Source organism: Suricata suricatta, chromosome 5 (genome assembly GCF_006229205.1).
Source record: "Suricata suricatta isolate VVHF042 chromosome 5, meerkat_22Aug2017_6uvM2_HiC, whole genome shotgun sequence".
NCBI lineage: Eukaryota > Metazoa > Chordata > Mammalia > Carnivora > Herpestidae > Suricata > Suricata suricatta.
Window position 1 is genome coordinate 119,279,674 of NC_043704.1, and position 15,026 is coordinate 119,294,699.

The 15,026-nt window shown below is 40.4% G+C and overlaps 1 protein-coding gene across 1 annotated transcript in view; it reads right to left on the bottom strand.

The window, feature by feature from the left end:
• Positions 1-345: 345 nt before the first annotated feature.
• Positions 346-15,026, bottom strand: part of GRK7 (G protein-coupled receptor kinase 7) — a 32,386-nt gene continuing 17,705 nt past the window's right edge. Inside the window, exons 3-4 of the mRNA XM_029940134.1 lie at positions 9,373-9,647; positions 346-1,308 (exon numbers count right to left, since the gene is read on the bottom strand). Of these exons, the coding sequence (XP_029795994.1) occupies positions 972-1,308; positions 9,373-9,647 (612 nt within the window). The 3' untranslated portion in view covers positions 346-971. The remainder of the gene's footprint in view (positions 1,309-9,372; positions 9,648-15,026) is intronic.

Sequence of the window (15,026 nt, forward strand, 5' to 3'; positions counted from 1 at the left end):
AGCATGTAAGCCTACAAGGCCATGGTTCTAAGACCTGCCTCACATCAGAAGCCCTTGGGGAGCTTCTGAAAACCTAGATGCTCAGGCTGTACCCCAGATCAATTAAAATCTGGGCACAAGAGTCAGACATCAGTATTTTTAAAGATCCCTAGGTGATTCCAAAGTTCAGCAAAGTTTGGGAACCAATGGGATGTAGAAAAATACATGTAAGCAATTTGTAGCATGTTACCTAAAGGACTGGACTTATGGAATACTTTAAATACGTAGGGCTCATGTATGTTTACATCTAAAATACTTCAACATTATAATGGTGAAATATTTCAAAAATATGAATCAGAGGCTTTCAGTACATTAAAAATTATTCTGTAATTTAAAATATTGCCAAAATACTACAATCCATTCTTTTTCAGGGGGAGAATATCAGGTCCATTTATTTCCAGCTTCCAAATCCTTTTTACAAGTACAGAAGCAGAAGAAATACTGAAAGATGAAGGGAGCAAGGGATATAAACAAAGAAAACTAAAATGATTATTGACTAAGAATTGCAAATGCTCATTACTGAGTACACCACAGACGTCCATTCTCTATTCCTAGGACTTTGTGCCATTTTCAGGGACATGATGCTGTAGGCTCATGCTTTTAGTTTATCAAAATAATCCTGAGTGTTCCTTTTCCCAGCCCTTGGTGAAAACTGAGACTTTACTCGACTCATCTTTATGAAAAAAGAGAGAGAAGAAAGCGGTGGAGGGAGAGAGAGAAGGAGGGAAGGAAGGAAGGGAGGGAGGGAAGGAGGGAGGAAGGCAAGAGAAAAATGTGTCCTAGTGGTGAGCTCACCTGTCCTTTGAACTGTTCTATGGTTGAAATGCCCTTCCTGATTGATCAGTCCTCATTCAACAGATTCTCATGTGTTAGGAACATTCGAGGACTATGTCAGCTGAGATTCCTGCTGCCCATCTGGTAGAGAGAACGACTTATAATAACAAACACACACCAGACTTGGATGAATTACCATCCCCACAACCTGCAGGCCTGTTGGGGTCATTCAATTCTTCAAACAGTCCCGTTTCTATAATTTCTTCCTGCCATGCTATGGGGACAGCACCTGTTGCAAATCTTTGGAAGAATGTCTTATCTTTTTCATCAAATTCGATTCCCCGAACCTCAGAGAAATCTTCAATTTCTGCGATGTCTTTGGCATAAACCACGGAAGGGTCTGGCACAAATGGGGGCTCAACAAGGCCAGCTTCCAGGCGAGCAAAATTGATGGTTTTGAAGAAAGGGTGTTGCCTGGGATCATCAGACGTCTCTCTGTGAAGAAATGAGATGGTCAGATTGAGTCACACTAACAAACCAAAACAGGAAATGTTCTAACAATACAAAATGTGCAGCACTCTTTTCCTATAATACATTTCATTTTAATTGCAAAGACAATATAACGACTTAAAGAATCACTTAGAAAAATAATAACTTGAAAACTTACCCACAATTCCACCTTACACAGATAAGAACATTTTCATTGTTTGCAGATAACCTTCACATGTAGATCTAATTTTTAGAGTCAAGCAGTTGACGTGACTTTTATTCTTAGTATTTTGTGGAAATACAAGCAAAATTCAGAGGGGCCAGAACCTGCCTGCCTGCAACTTCCAGACACTGCATCTTGCTCTGTCCTTCAGAGTCAGACAGAACAAGAGAATCATGTCTCTTCCCACCACATTCCCAAAGACAGCACCACATCTCCTCATTCTTCATATGACATGATTTCCAGGAGCTCCACCTCCCTCCCCCCACTGCCACAATATTTTTAAAGACTTAAAAAATCCATTAGTAATTTTAAGTCACGTTAATGAAGAGTATCCAAGACTGTGGTTATTTGTTATCAAGGCCTTGTTCTAGAAATTATTCCAGTATTTGCCTTAGAATATGGGAGAAAAATGTATGTTCCCAATTATGTAACCTCTTGTATTAGTTATCTATTGCTGTGTAACAAGCTACCCCAATATTTAGTGGCTTAAAACAACAAACATTTATTATCTCACAATTTTTATAGGAGAAAGAGAGGAGAGGGAGAGTGAGAGAGTGAGCCTGAGGTAAAAAAAAAAAAAAAAAAAGAAAGAAAGAAAAGCACAGTCTTTTACAACCTAATCTTGGAAATGACATCTCATTACTTCTGCAATATTTTTAGAAGCAAATCCATAAGTCCAGCCCACCCTTAAGGGAAGGGATTACACAGGAGTGTGGATAACAGAAGCAGGATCTCTGGGAACCATACTAGGGACAGCCTACTACACATTTCTTTTGGCTCCTCTTAAGTCTAGGTTTTAAAGAAATAAAAAGGGGGCTGTATTGTGGGATCAGATTCAAATGATTTTTTCCTTTTCCTTTTTTTTTTTTAAGTTTATTCATTTATTTTGAGACAGAGATAGCACAAATGGGGGAGGGACAGAGAAAGGGAGAAAGGGAGAATTTCAAGCAGGCTCTGCATTGCCAGTGCAGAGCCCAGCGCAGGGCTTGAACTCACAAAGCCATGAGATCACAACGTGAGCCAAAACCAAGAGTCGGATGCTTAACCAACTGAGCCACCCAGGTGCTTCTTCCTTTTTCTTTTATGTGAATAGATATGTTGCTCTAAGAAATGTCTTCCCTTTTGGAAAATTAAATTTCTGTCATTAATCAATCTTAGTAAAAATTAATCACGCTCATAGTTTTCCCTTCACATTTATTCCAGTAATCAAAAAGCTTTCAGGAAAAGGACTGAGGACTTCTCCCATACATCCCCTCCAGAGACTCCCAACTACGTCAGACAATTTCTGCACCAGACTCCACCCAATGGGTTCTAGACACGGTAATGAGAATAACTACCATCTATCCAGAGCCTACTCTCAGCTAACACAAAATGAAGCGCTACCCTTATGTTATCACAGTCAACCCTCACAGCAATGCCTGTCTGTCTTTTAACTGTATTTTTAGCCTCTTTTAATCTCTTCAGTTGCTTCTGCACTCATAAATAGCTGTGCATCTGAAAAAACCAAAAGGTACAGGTGAGTTTTTCAAATGAAAATTGTGATCAAATATTATTGTGAAAAAGAGAAATTCAGTTGGAGGAATCTGATGTCTAGCCATTCTCTGGGTTGTTTTTTTGTAGTTCAGGCTTAGCACCATCCAGAAAGGCTGGTGCAGGACTCCTTGGACTTTTCTCATTGTGAACCAGCTGAAAAACAGGTTTGGAGAACTGCATCAGGAGATACTGCAAGGTGTCTCTCTTCTTCCCAAAGCCACCAAGTCTCCCTCAATTGAAAGAAAGGAAAATGCAGGCTTGCCGTCTCCTAGAACTTACGGACCAGTGTGTGTGGCTTACGTACGTCCTGTAGAGTCAGAGTCTTGAGGGAGGGTTACTGAGATCATTTGAAGCTTCGAGGGAGGATTTTTCTCTGAACTTAGGTTTATGAGTTATAATTTACACAGCAACACTCACCATTTTAAGGTATCAGATTTTGGTGTGGGGAGGGTATCACGTAGAGTTTACATGTGGCAGAACAAGGATAGAGCTAGAATTCCATCCAAGTAGATCAAGAATGAATCCCAAGTCTCTGGGTCTCAAAGAAAACAAGAGTTGGAATGGGACCTGATGCCAGGAGGAAGGAGCTCGATGGCCACGAGCAGGCATGAACACATTGTCCCACAGGTCAGGAGAGGTCCTTAAACTCACTCTGAGCACTTTTAACTTGGGTAAACAAAGAGCGCCCAGGGGCTCAGTAACCTTGAGAAACTTGTCAAGCCAGTCTTGACATCAGGATGCACAGTTCTCGAGTAACATCTCAAGAACAGGCCCGAATGGCCTTGGCTGGTCCATCAGGGACGGCGGACTACAGCCCTTTTGCAACTAGTCACAAAGGACTAAAGGTTTTCTTTATGTTCTCCAACACCCCAACTAGACGGGCAGGGTCCATGCTTTATGCCCTTTTTCACTAAATGTCTGTGGTGGCTGATGCTGACAACAGAAGACTAGGCTTTCTGACCCCTATTCTTTCGACTCAGCGTCTGGGCCGCTGCAAAGCTCATCACTTTATTTTTTGACGAGTGTCTGTTACATCAGGTCTGTAATTAGAAATAGCATGAATATTATTTTACTCTTGAATCTTCCACTGACAGCTTCATGCAGAGACCTTTTGGCCCACCATTATGTGGCACGCTTTGGATAAACAGGAGAGGCTACTGATGGAGGCGGCATCTTTTGTAATAGCCAAACCGGCTGCCGTAGGAAAGGAGATTCTCCTGCTTGTTGGAGTAGATTTTATTTCACAGCATTTACAGGTGCTCTTGTGTTCCTGAACCCCACACAGAGATTACAATGGATTTTCTTATAACAGCCAATGGAGCAAAGATATCACCTGGCCATACACTCTGGGGTTTGGTCTGCCAATAACCATATGTATTGGTATGAAATTATGTGTTGGAAAAGCACTTAAGTCAGAGGCTTGCATGGTTATTTGATCTTGTTCTGCTGCACTGACTGACCAGAATAAAACCTGCAAAATGCTTCAGTGGGCTTCAGCTTTTATTTTATTGGAAAACACCATAATTCCTATCAGGTGCCCTTGTGAGATGCTCAGAGAAGTTTTCAACTTCTCCGCAAAATTAATTCACAGATCTATGAAGACAAAGGGGAGATCCTTTTGGTGATGTCTAAAGAAAGCAAAGGGTTTTTAAATTTATTTCAAATGTTCGTGAATGCAACAGGAAGGGGCCACGTGACCTGTCCGCTGAGTGACATGCTGTGTAGGCATTTGCTTGGCCTTGAAGGACACCACTAACTCAATCAAGCATTATTTCATTTGAATTTTTAAAAAGATACAGAGAGTTGAAATGAAAATGTTAGAAGGTTTTGCCTTTCACTGAACAGCTGGTTTTTATATGCCTTTTCTCTAATGTTGTAAACAGTTTTATTCAAAACAGTCACAACAGCAGATGCTTTATTAAAAGGTTTTGCTTGATGGAGCAGCTTCAGGCAATGTGCCAGTGCTTTAAGGTGGCATTTTCCTGAAGAAGTTTGTCAACATTTCATTTTATGTACCCACAGCGTGTTTATAGATTTTTCAATCAATCCTGGCAAGCGGTGGTGTTCCCTTCAGGGAAGTCATCTAAAGAGACTGTCTGCTTTCCTTGCTGCCTCTGCCACTGTTGGTGCTCCCGCTCAGCCTCCCCGTGCTTGAGAACCCAGGCCGTAGCCATGGTCAGAGGTCACTGTTTCTGTGCGTCTCCTCTCCTTCCTGGGCACATGAAAGACAACGCTAGCCAGACCTTTTGAACGTGCTCGGAGCCAAGACTCATTCTGGCCAAACAGAAGTGCATGTGAAGTGATGTGCAAGCGGGTCACTTCCTGACTGAGGCAGTACAGAGCTCCCTAGGTTCTCCATGCTCTCTCCTCTTGCTAGAGCAACTGGAAGCGGCCAGTTCCAATAGCGCTGTCCGAAGGAAGCAGCCTGGGTCTCTGAGTCACTGCTCAGCGGGGGACACCCTGCAGTGCTGCTGGACCCACAACCGACTTTGTATGGATGAGAAAACCCCCCCTTAGTTTTAAGCTGCACAGACTTTGGGATTTGCTTGTTATCATGACGTGGCCTATTCTGACCACACTAATACAATGTTAGAATCTACAAAGGAAAATCAGCTCCAGGTTTTACTTCACACAAATGCAGAATGTCCACCAAATTTCAAAATACTTGTTAGTTTGGTATCTGTCATGCTTTGAAAGTTATTACAAGTGGGTTTTGTTTTGCTATTTTAAAAAGTCAAGTCAGGGTGCCTGGCTTGCTCAGCCAGTCAAACGTCCAACTCTTGATTTTGGCTCAGGTCATGATCTCGCAATTTCATTCGTTTGAGCCCCATGTTGGGGTCTGTGCTAGCAGTGCAGAGCCTGCTTGGGTTTCTCTGTCTCCCTCTCTCTGCCCCTCCCTTGCTACCCTGTCTACTTCTCTCTCAAAAATAAATAAACTTTAAAAATGCAGGTCAAAAAGTAAAAATTTACCTCCATACTCAAATATTTTTAATTAAGGCAGCCTTACTCTAGAAGCTTCACTAGCAACAAGTAGTTGCTTGGAAGATTTAAGGTAATTTTACTGCTTAAGTTCTGGTGTAATATTAAAAATCAGTCATGTTATTTCATGTTGTAACTTTCATATTTGTATATAAATGTATTTTTTATTTGTTTTTAGAGAGAGAGAGACAGCACATGTGAGCAGGGGAGAGGGGCAACAGGAGAGAGAGTCCCAAGCAGGCTCCAAACACAGCAGGGAGCCTGATGTGAGGCTTGATCCCACAACTCTGAGATTATGACCCAAGCTGAAACCAAGAGTCAGCCATTCAGCTGACTGAGCGACCCAGGCACCCTTATATTTGTATATATTTTTAAAAATTTGTTTAATGTTTATTTAAAATGAGTGAGAAACAGGGTATGAGCAAGGGAGAAGCACAGAGAGAGGGAGACACAGAATCTGAAGCAGGCTCCAGGCTCTGAGCTGTCAGCACAAAGCCCGACATGGGGCTGGAACTCACGAACCATGAGATCACGACCTGAGCCAAAGTCAGACGTTTAACAGCCTGAGCCACCCAGGTGCCCCTGTATATAATTTTAAATTTTGAAAATTTAGTCCAAGAATTTAAGACATTCAAGCTCATAGTTTAGTCAAAATATTATCTGCTATCTCTCTTAGAATAAATTAATAATAACTGCTATTGTTTATTAAATGATTCCTAACATACATTATATCTAACTTTAGATATATCTAAACCTCAAAATATCCCATGGTCTTTGTCAGGATGCTCTAGAGAAACAGAACCAACAGGATGTTGAAGGGGTCTGGAATGTACTACAGCAGTATAAAAATTATTTTGAGCTAAAGGCATTTGAGAGTCAATAGATACAGGTTCTGAACTCCCCTTATCTGCCTTGAAGCAAAGACTCTCCCAAAAACTCAACTCATAAATCTTCTCCCTGAGTGTTTTAGAACCAGGAAAGATTGACTTTTATCACCAGTGACAGAGGGACCACACCTCAACATTGTCACAAAACTATCATATCTCCTATCTATTCTTCTAAGGGTCCATTTATCTCTCCCAAAACTCATTAGTTCTCTTAAGTGCCCATCCCCCCACCAATCCTAAGAAATCATTTGTTTTCCTGTAAGCACTCTTCTCCTGCTCCCTTTCCCCAGCTAACATGGCATCTAATTCTAACTGATCCCAGTCATGTTTTTCTGTGAACTCTTGTATATGTGCATGAATAAAAACTGTCCTTTCTCTTACTATTCTGTCTTTTGTCAGTTTAGTTTGTAGGCTTCCAAACTAAGAGGGTAGAGGAAATGTTTTTTCTCTCTGACAATATGTGTGCATGAGAGGGAGGGAGGGAGGGAGAGAGAGAGAGAAAGAGAGAGAGAGAGAGGGAGGGAGGTTGAGGGGGGAGGGAGAGAGAATGATTTATTTTAAGGAATTGGTTCACACAAATGTGTGGAGATTGGGCAAGTCCAAATTCTGCAAGGTAGATTGTCAAGCTGGAGACCCAGGGAAGAGCTGCAGTTCAAGTCCAAAGTTGGTTTGCTGGCAGAATTCCCTCCTCTTTCAGAGAAGTCAGTCTTTTTCTGGTAAGGCCTTCAACTGATTAGATGAGACCCAGCCACATTATGAAGAATAAGCTCCTTTACTCAAAGACTACAGATTTTTATATTAATCTTATCTAAAAAATAACTGCACAGAAACATCCAGAATGACTGATCAAATATTGGAGTATGGTGGTCTAGTCAAGTTGATATAAAGTTAATTATCACCCCCATAAACTCCCCATTTTAATACATGAAGGTATTGAGATTCTGAGAAAGCAATTCAATTGCTTGAGGTAAAACGACAGAGTAGAGCTGAGATGTGAGTCTGTGTCTGTGACTATAAAGCCCTTGATTTTGTCTCTATGTAACATAGTCGCCCACTGCCAAGGGCCTTTTTACAGGTCAGCTTTTACTTATTGTGTTTCTTCTAAATATCTTGATCTTATTATTCCATGTAAGCAGTAAAGCTTGACTTTCTCAAAATGAATGTCGGGGTGCCTCAGTCAGTTAAGTGTCCAACTTAGGCTCAGGTCATGATCTCATGGTTCATGAGTTTAAGCCCCATGTCAGGCTTTGTGCTAAAAGCTCAGAGCCTGGATCCCCCTTCGAATTCTGTGTCTCCCTCTCTCTCTGCCCCTCCCCTCTTCACACTCTCTCTTACAAACATAAAAAATATTTTTAAAAATAAAAAAATGAATTTCAACTGTACTCAACATAGCTGGTAACATGATATGTACTCACTAAAAATCTGTTGATTGATGATATCTTGCAGAGCCATTTAAAAGTGGCACAGTTGGGGGCATGTGGGTGGCTCAGTGGGGTAAGTGTCCAACCTCAGATCAGGTCATGATCTCCTAGTTCACCAGTTTGAGCCCCACATCTGGCTCTGTGCTGACAGCTCAAGAGCCTGGAGCCTCCCTCTCTCTGCCCCTCCCCTGCTCATGCTCTGTCTCTCTCTTTCTCAAAAATAAATAAAAACACTAAAAAAAATTTTTTTTAAGTGGCGCGATTGGGCGGCTGAGTGACTCAGTCTTTGAGTATTTGACTTCAGCTCAGGTCTTGATCTCGGGGCTTGTGGGTTCAGGCCCTGAGTCAGGCTCTCTGCTGTCAGCTTGGAGCCCACTTTGGATCCTGGGTTCCCCATTCTCTCTCTGCCCCTCCCCCACCAGCATGTGTTTATGCTCTCTCTTTTTCACTCAAAAATAAACATTAACAAATTTAATTAAAAATTTTTAATTAAAAAAATTAAGTGGCAGAATTTTCTCGGTGCCTGGGTGGCAGTCAAGTGTTAAGTGTCCTACTCTTGATCGCTTGAGTTTGGCTCAGGTCATGATCCTGAGGTCATGAGATCAAGCTCTGCCTTGGGCTCGATGCCTAGTGGGGAGTCCCCTTGGGATTCTTTCTCCCCCTCTCTCTCTGCCCCTCTGCTCCCACTCGCACGCTATCTCCAAAATAAATAAATATTTAAAAAATATATTAAATATAATATATATTTTATACTTATACATTTATATATTTATATATTATATATCTATGAAAACAAGATATGTATATATGTATAGGCATATATACACACATTTATCTCTTGGAGATTGTTCCATATCAAGTGGTCACAGTGTTTGAAAGTATCAGAAATAGTTAAGCATATAACATGCAAATAATAACAGGAAAATAATTAAAAAACTTCAAGGCCTCGGCACTAATCCATAGTACTTTCCAAATCCCCATGGACAATGCTGACACTGCTAATCACCTCTGTTATTCGGTAGTTTACCTGCTTCCTAAACGTTGTTCCGGTTGCTTGGCCAGGAATAGTCTGCAAATATCTTTTGCTTCCTCTGTGAAGTTATCATGTTGGAATTTGACCTCTTCTTTCAGGGTTCTTTGCTTTAAATCCTCTTTACTGACTTTTTCCTTGAAATCTTTAAATGGTGTTCGTCCAGCAACCATTTCATAAATACTGCATCCCATTGCAAACCAGTCCACAGGATAGGAATAACTCACTTTTTCCATTAGGATTTCAGGAGCCATATAACCGTTGGTTCCAGCCTGTAATACCCCAAATAAGAAACAAAACAAAAACACTGATGTGAGTATAACAAACGCTGCAGATCGCCTATCCAATACCCATTCTCCTTTTCTTTCTTTGTTAAGGGAACCTTAACTTATTTGGGGTGGCAATGTGTCTAACCTATTCTAGTCCCTGTTTTCCCAGCATTATCTAGTACAGTTGGGGCAAGTCATGTGGTCCATTCTGGCATATAAGACATAAAGAGAATTTAGCTGGAGTGTGTTATAAAAGGGACAGATGAAGCTGCCCGTGATTTCCCCACTTCATCTTTAAGGTGAAATGTTCAGGGGATGTCTTTATGATTCCCCTGAGCATGGCCTCTGTATTTTATTCACAGATAATAGAAAATTAGATGCATATATTTTTTAAAAAGTTTACTTATTTATTTTGAGAAAGAGAGAGAGAGTACATGCATGCATGCGTGAGTGGGGGAGGGGCAGAGAGAGAGGGGAGGAGAGAGAATCCCAAGCAAGCTCCACACTATCAGAGCAGAGCCCAGTGTGGGGCTTGAACTCATGAACCATGAGATGATGATCTGAGCTGAAATCAACAGTTGACCACTTAAAGGACTGAGCCATCCATGCACCCTTAGATGCATGGGTTTTTAAAGGTTGAGCACTTTATTGCTAATATTGAATGTTCATATATTATCTGGTCTGTCATTCTTATTCTATTCACTACATAATGATATTAATATCACACATCTCTGCCTGTCTCTGCATTGAAAAATTAGTGTAGTTATTTTAATCTAGAAAATTCCACACATGAAATTTCATCTAACATGTATGACTATATTTTGTAGGCACCTTTCTAATGGCAATACATGCTAAATGACCACTGGATTTTAAAAAGTATCTTTTAAATATATATTTTTATTATGGCAAAATACATATAACATAAAATTTGTCATCTTAATAATTTTTAAATGTACAGTTCAAGAGTATTAAGTACATTCACCTTGTTGTGCAACCATGATCACTATCCATCTCCAGAATTCTTTTCATCTTGCAAAACTGAAACTCTATACCCATCAAACAACTCCCCATTGTTCCCCCTCCCCAGGCCCTGGCAACCCAATTCTACTTTCTGTCTCTATTAATCTGCCTACTCTAGGTCCCTCATGTAAGTGGAATCATGCAGTTATTGTCTTTTTGTGAATGTGTGATTTTAATAATCATTAATTCAATATTTAATGAATACATATGCCTCATATTCTAAACCATGTGTATGTGTATACACACATGTATATACACACACATATATACATGGTTTATAATATGTGTATATACACATGTATACAGACACATATATACATGTATGTATATACACACACATATACATTATGATTTCATAAAAACTAAGTTGCTTTTGGTTAGAGAACAATGCATAACTTCTGTAGCAATTAAAAATTCAAAGCATACCCTAAAATGACAATATGCTTCTATTAGTACATAAAAATGATAATATAAATTATTGGCAGAGTTGTGAGAAACAGATGTGCTCTGTAAATTGACCCAGACGTTTAGGAGGTAAGATATAGAGTCATAGACAATAATATGTACCAACTGTTCTGTTCTTCAACCAGTTTACTTACCTTTGGAGTATGTATCTCAAAGAAATGACTCAGAAGAAGGAAAAAGAAATCTATTCTGGGTGTTCACAGCTCCATTATTCGTAAAGGTCACAAGCTGGAAATATCCAAATGCCCATCAATAAAGACAACAGACTTGAGTCTATTGTTAATACCAAGAAGTCTAAATATATACTGGGTTTCACATACTGATTACAAATATGCATCCCAGTACATCAAAAAAGTTAGAAGGTGTTTTAGTTGTTTATTAGGTGATTTTTTTCTAATTGCTTAAGTATATGCTTTTTATATGCACAGTATACATAATGTATTAGGAATATTAAATTCCATAGGTAATTTCTATATGGATAACAACAATGAAAAACGTATATGACCCAAGCACTAATGAGAAGTAATTGGCCTGTTCTGGAAGTGACTGGGGTCTGACGGGCTGGGCATGAGTCAGCGTGGCACTGCTGTTTTCATACAAGCTAGTATATAATTTGGGTGACCATATGTTCCGGTTTTCCCAGTACAGTCCCAGTTTATATCTGTTGCCCTGGCATCTTGTCTAGTTTTGCATGTGTCCAGACAAAAGGTCCTGTAGGCTCCTCTGAGGCCCAGGATATAGTCTTACTCATCTTTGTATCCAAACTAGGTACTTACTGCAGGGCCTCATCTGGTGCATGCCCAACAAAATGTTTGTTAAATAAACAACAGTAAAGAGGTAACTAGATGTTTTGCATTCACTATCCAACCAATATTTATTGAGCCATGCCCTCCAGTGAGTTCTAGGGATACCAAAACATATAATACCTGGCCCTTGCCCTTCATCATATACAGGCTGGTAGAGACAGATCAAAAGGTTAATTCAATAATGGAAGTATAAAACAAGCACAGAGAGGCCACAAGTGGTGTGTGTGTGTGTGTGTGTGTGTGTGTGTGTGTGTGTGTGTGTAAGAGATACTTCACTGAAGGATGACAGCTGAGCTGAATCTTGAGGGAAGAGTCTGTCACTCAGAGAAGGCTCGCCATCTAATGAGCATATGCAAGAGATGGAGCCAGGAATAACGTGGGGAGCTTTAAGGAATTCGGCATTTCTGGAATACAAGATCCGTGGGATGCAATGGTGGGAGGGGAGACTAGGGGGAGAAATGTGGATGAAGTTGAGAAACATTGTATGCCAAAATAGCAAAAACTCATTCTCAGTCTACCTTTTCCCTTCTATCCCTCTACTAGAGAGGCCAGAAGGCTAAACACTCCATCTCCCAGCTTCTTTTGTACCTAGGGTGACCTTGTGCAAGGCCAAGGTGCTAAGGGTTGGGGGAAAGGGGGAGTGAGCTTACCTAGAAATACATAAAAGAGGGGCGCCTGGGTGGCTCAGTCAGTTGAGAATCCAACTGTTGATTTTGGCTTGGGTCATGATCTCAGGGTAGGATTGAGCCCCTTGTCGGGCTCTGCACTGAGCATGGAGCCTGCTTGGGATTCTCTCCCTCTCTCCCTCTCTCGCTGCCCCTCCCCTGCTCAGATGCTCTGTCTCTCTCTCTTTCAAAATAAGCAAATAAACATTAAAAAATACATAAAAGATATAAGACGGATTGATGGATCAATAGAGGGATGGATTAACGGATAGACATGTAACAAAGTGAATCTAATAAAATATTAACGATATACAACAGAACATAGGTCATAAAAAGGAATGAAATACTGTACATGCTATAGCATAGATGAACCCTGAAGACATTGTGCCAAGTTAAAGAAACCAAACACAAAGGCCATATGTTGTATGCTTCCATTTACATATAATGTTCAAAGGAGCCAATTCCATAGAGCCAGGAAGTGCATTAGTGGTTGCATAGGGTTGGGAGAAGGGGAGTGGGAGTGATGCTAAAGGGTAGGGAATTCTGGGATGAAGAAAAGATTCTAGAACTGTGATAATGCTTGCACGGCTCTATGCATATACTAAAACCCACTGACATATACACTTTAAATGGGTCAATTTCATGGTAGTTAAATTATATCTCAATAAAGCTGTTCAAAATGTCTACAGTAAAGGCTAGGTAATGGGTATACAGGTTCTTGATGTGAAATTCTTTCAACTTTCCTACATGTTTGAAAGGTTTTTTGTTTTGTTTTTTGTTTTTTGTGTTTTTGTCTTTTTTTTGTTTTTGTTTTTTTTAATTTTTTTTTAGTGAAAGCATATAAAAATTCAGTTTATTAAGGTTATAATTATATAAAAATTTTAATATTTGAAAAGGAAGAGAATATATACATATTAATCATTCTTTTGAGTATTGGAATTTTGGTGATTGCTCTTTTGTTTGTAGTTTCAAACAATTTATAGTTATATGATTTGTATGATTTTACTTGAGACGCATTAAAAATAAATATCTGCATCATCATGACTATTTCTTAAACCCTTCAAGTCTGATTATAGTCTTTCTTCTCACTTAATTCAGTAACTTGATGAAGTCTAAACTTGGATAGGAATAGGTGTTATGTTATGCTTACAGTAAAATATAAAAAGAAAAACTTGAAGATGAGGAAGAAAATATTCATCTTTGAGATTTTTCTTGTGGAAGTCACTAAGAGATCCGTTCTCTGCAGTTCATTTTACCAGCACCCATCCAGGCTGCTTCTGTTCTCTTCTGCACGACCGGCAATAGTTACCCTGTTTTCCTCCAATCCATTTCTCCCATCCCACTGTGGTCAGAATGATGGATTTCAGTAGGAGATCTGCCCACATCGCCTTGCTTAAACCTTCTTTTTTTTTTTTTTAATTATATAAAGTATATTTCATATTATATCAAAATTGGTTTCTTTTTTCTCAGGTATCCTTCAGGTTCTCTTCCTTCTGGAGTCTGTATTTTCTCCTTCCGCTCTTGCAGATGAGAGTAATATCCTTCTCAGTTCGATAGATGGGGCAGACGAAGTTTACAGAGCTCCCTTCCTCTCCGCCATCTTGGCTCCTCTCCCAGGTTTTTTTTTTTTTTAATGTTTTATTTATTTTTCAGACAGAGACAGAGCATGAGAGGAGGAGGGGCAGAGAGATAGGGAGACACAGAATCCAAAGCAGGTTCCAGGCTCTGAGCTGTCAGCACAGGGCCCGATGCGGGGCTCAAACCCACAAACCTGATATTATGACCTGAGCTGAAGTCAGAGGCTTAGTCAACTGAGCCACCCAGGTGCCCCTGAAGGTTTTTATATAGAACATAGAGGGGGGGAAAAGGAGTGAGGGAAGGGGATGCAATGCCAGGCATTACAGATGGCTGCTGGTTCACCAGGCACAAGAGACTCTTCTGGAAGGGTTATAAAGAGGAACTGCAGGGGAGAGTGAAGGAGGGGGAGTCCATCTGCCCGGCTCCCTCCCATCTCCTGCTTCCATGAATCAAGGATTACTCAAGATCTGACTGGTCTGTATTCCCAGATATGTCATCCAGACCTTTAGCAGCTGCCTAGAAACCCGGCTTCACATCACACAGTATATTTCCTCCAATTCTAAAAGTGGGGGAGCAACTCGGCCTACATGTGGAGCCAGGAGGGTGCTGTCCTAGACAGAGAGAAGAGGCGGAGAGGGACTGTGAGGTGTGGGAGGTTTGTGGCCCAGTATACAAACTTGATGACATTTCTCAATGATGTACTTTGGTGTGGGGCTTTTTCCATCTGTGATGCTGGTTGCTGGTTGGCTGCTTAATCCAGAAACTAATGGCTGTCAGAATCAGGAAACTTTCTCATATTATTTCTTTGATCATTGTCTCCCTTCCATATTCTTTCCTCTCTTATTCCT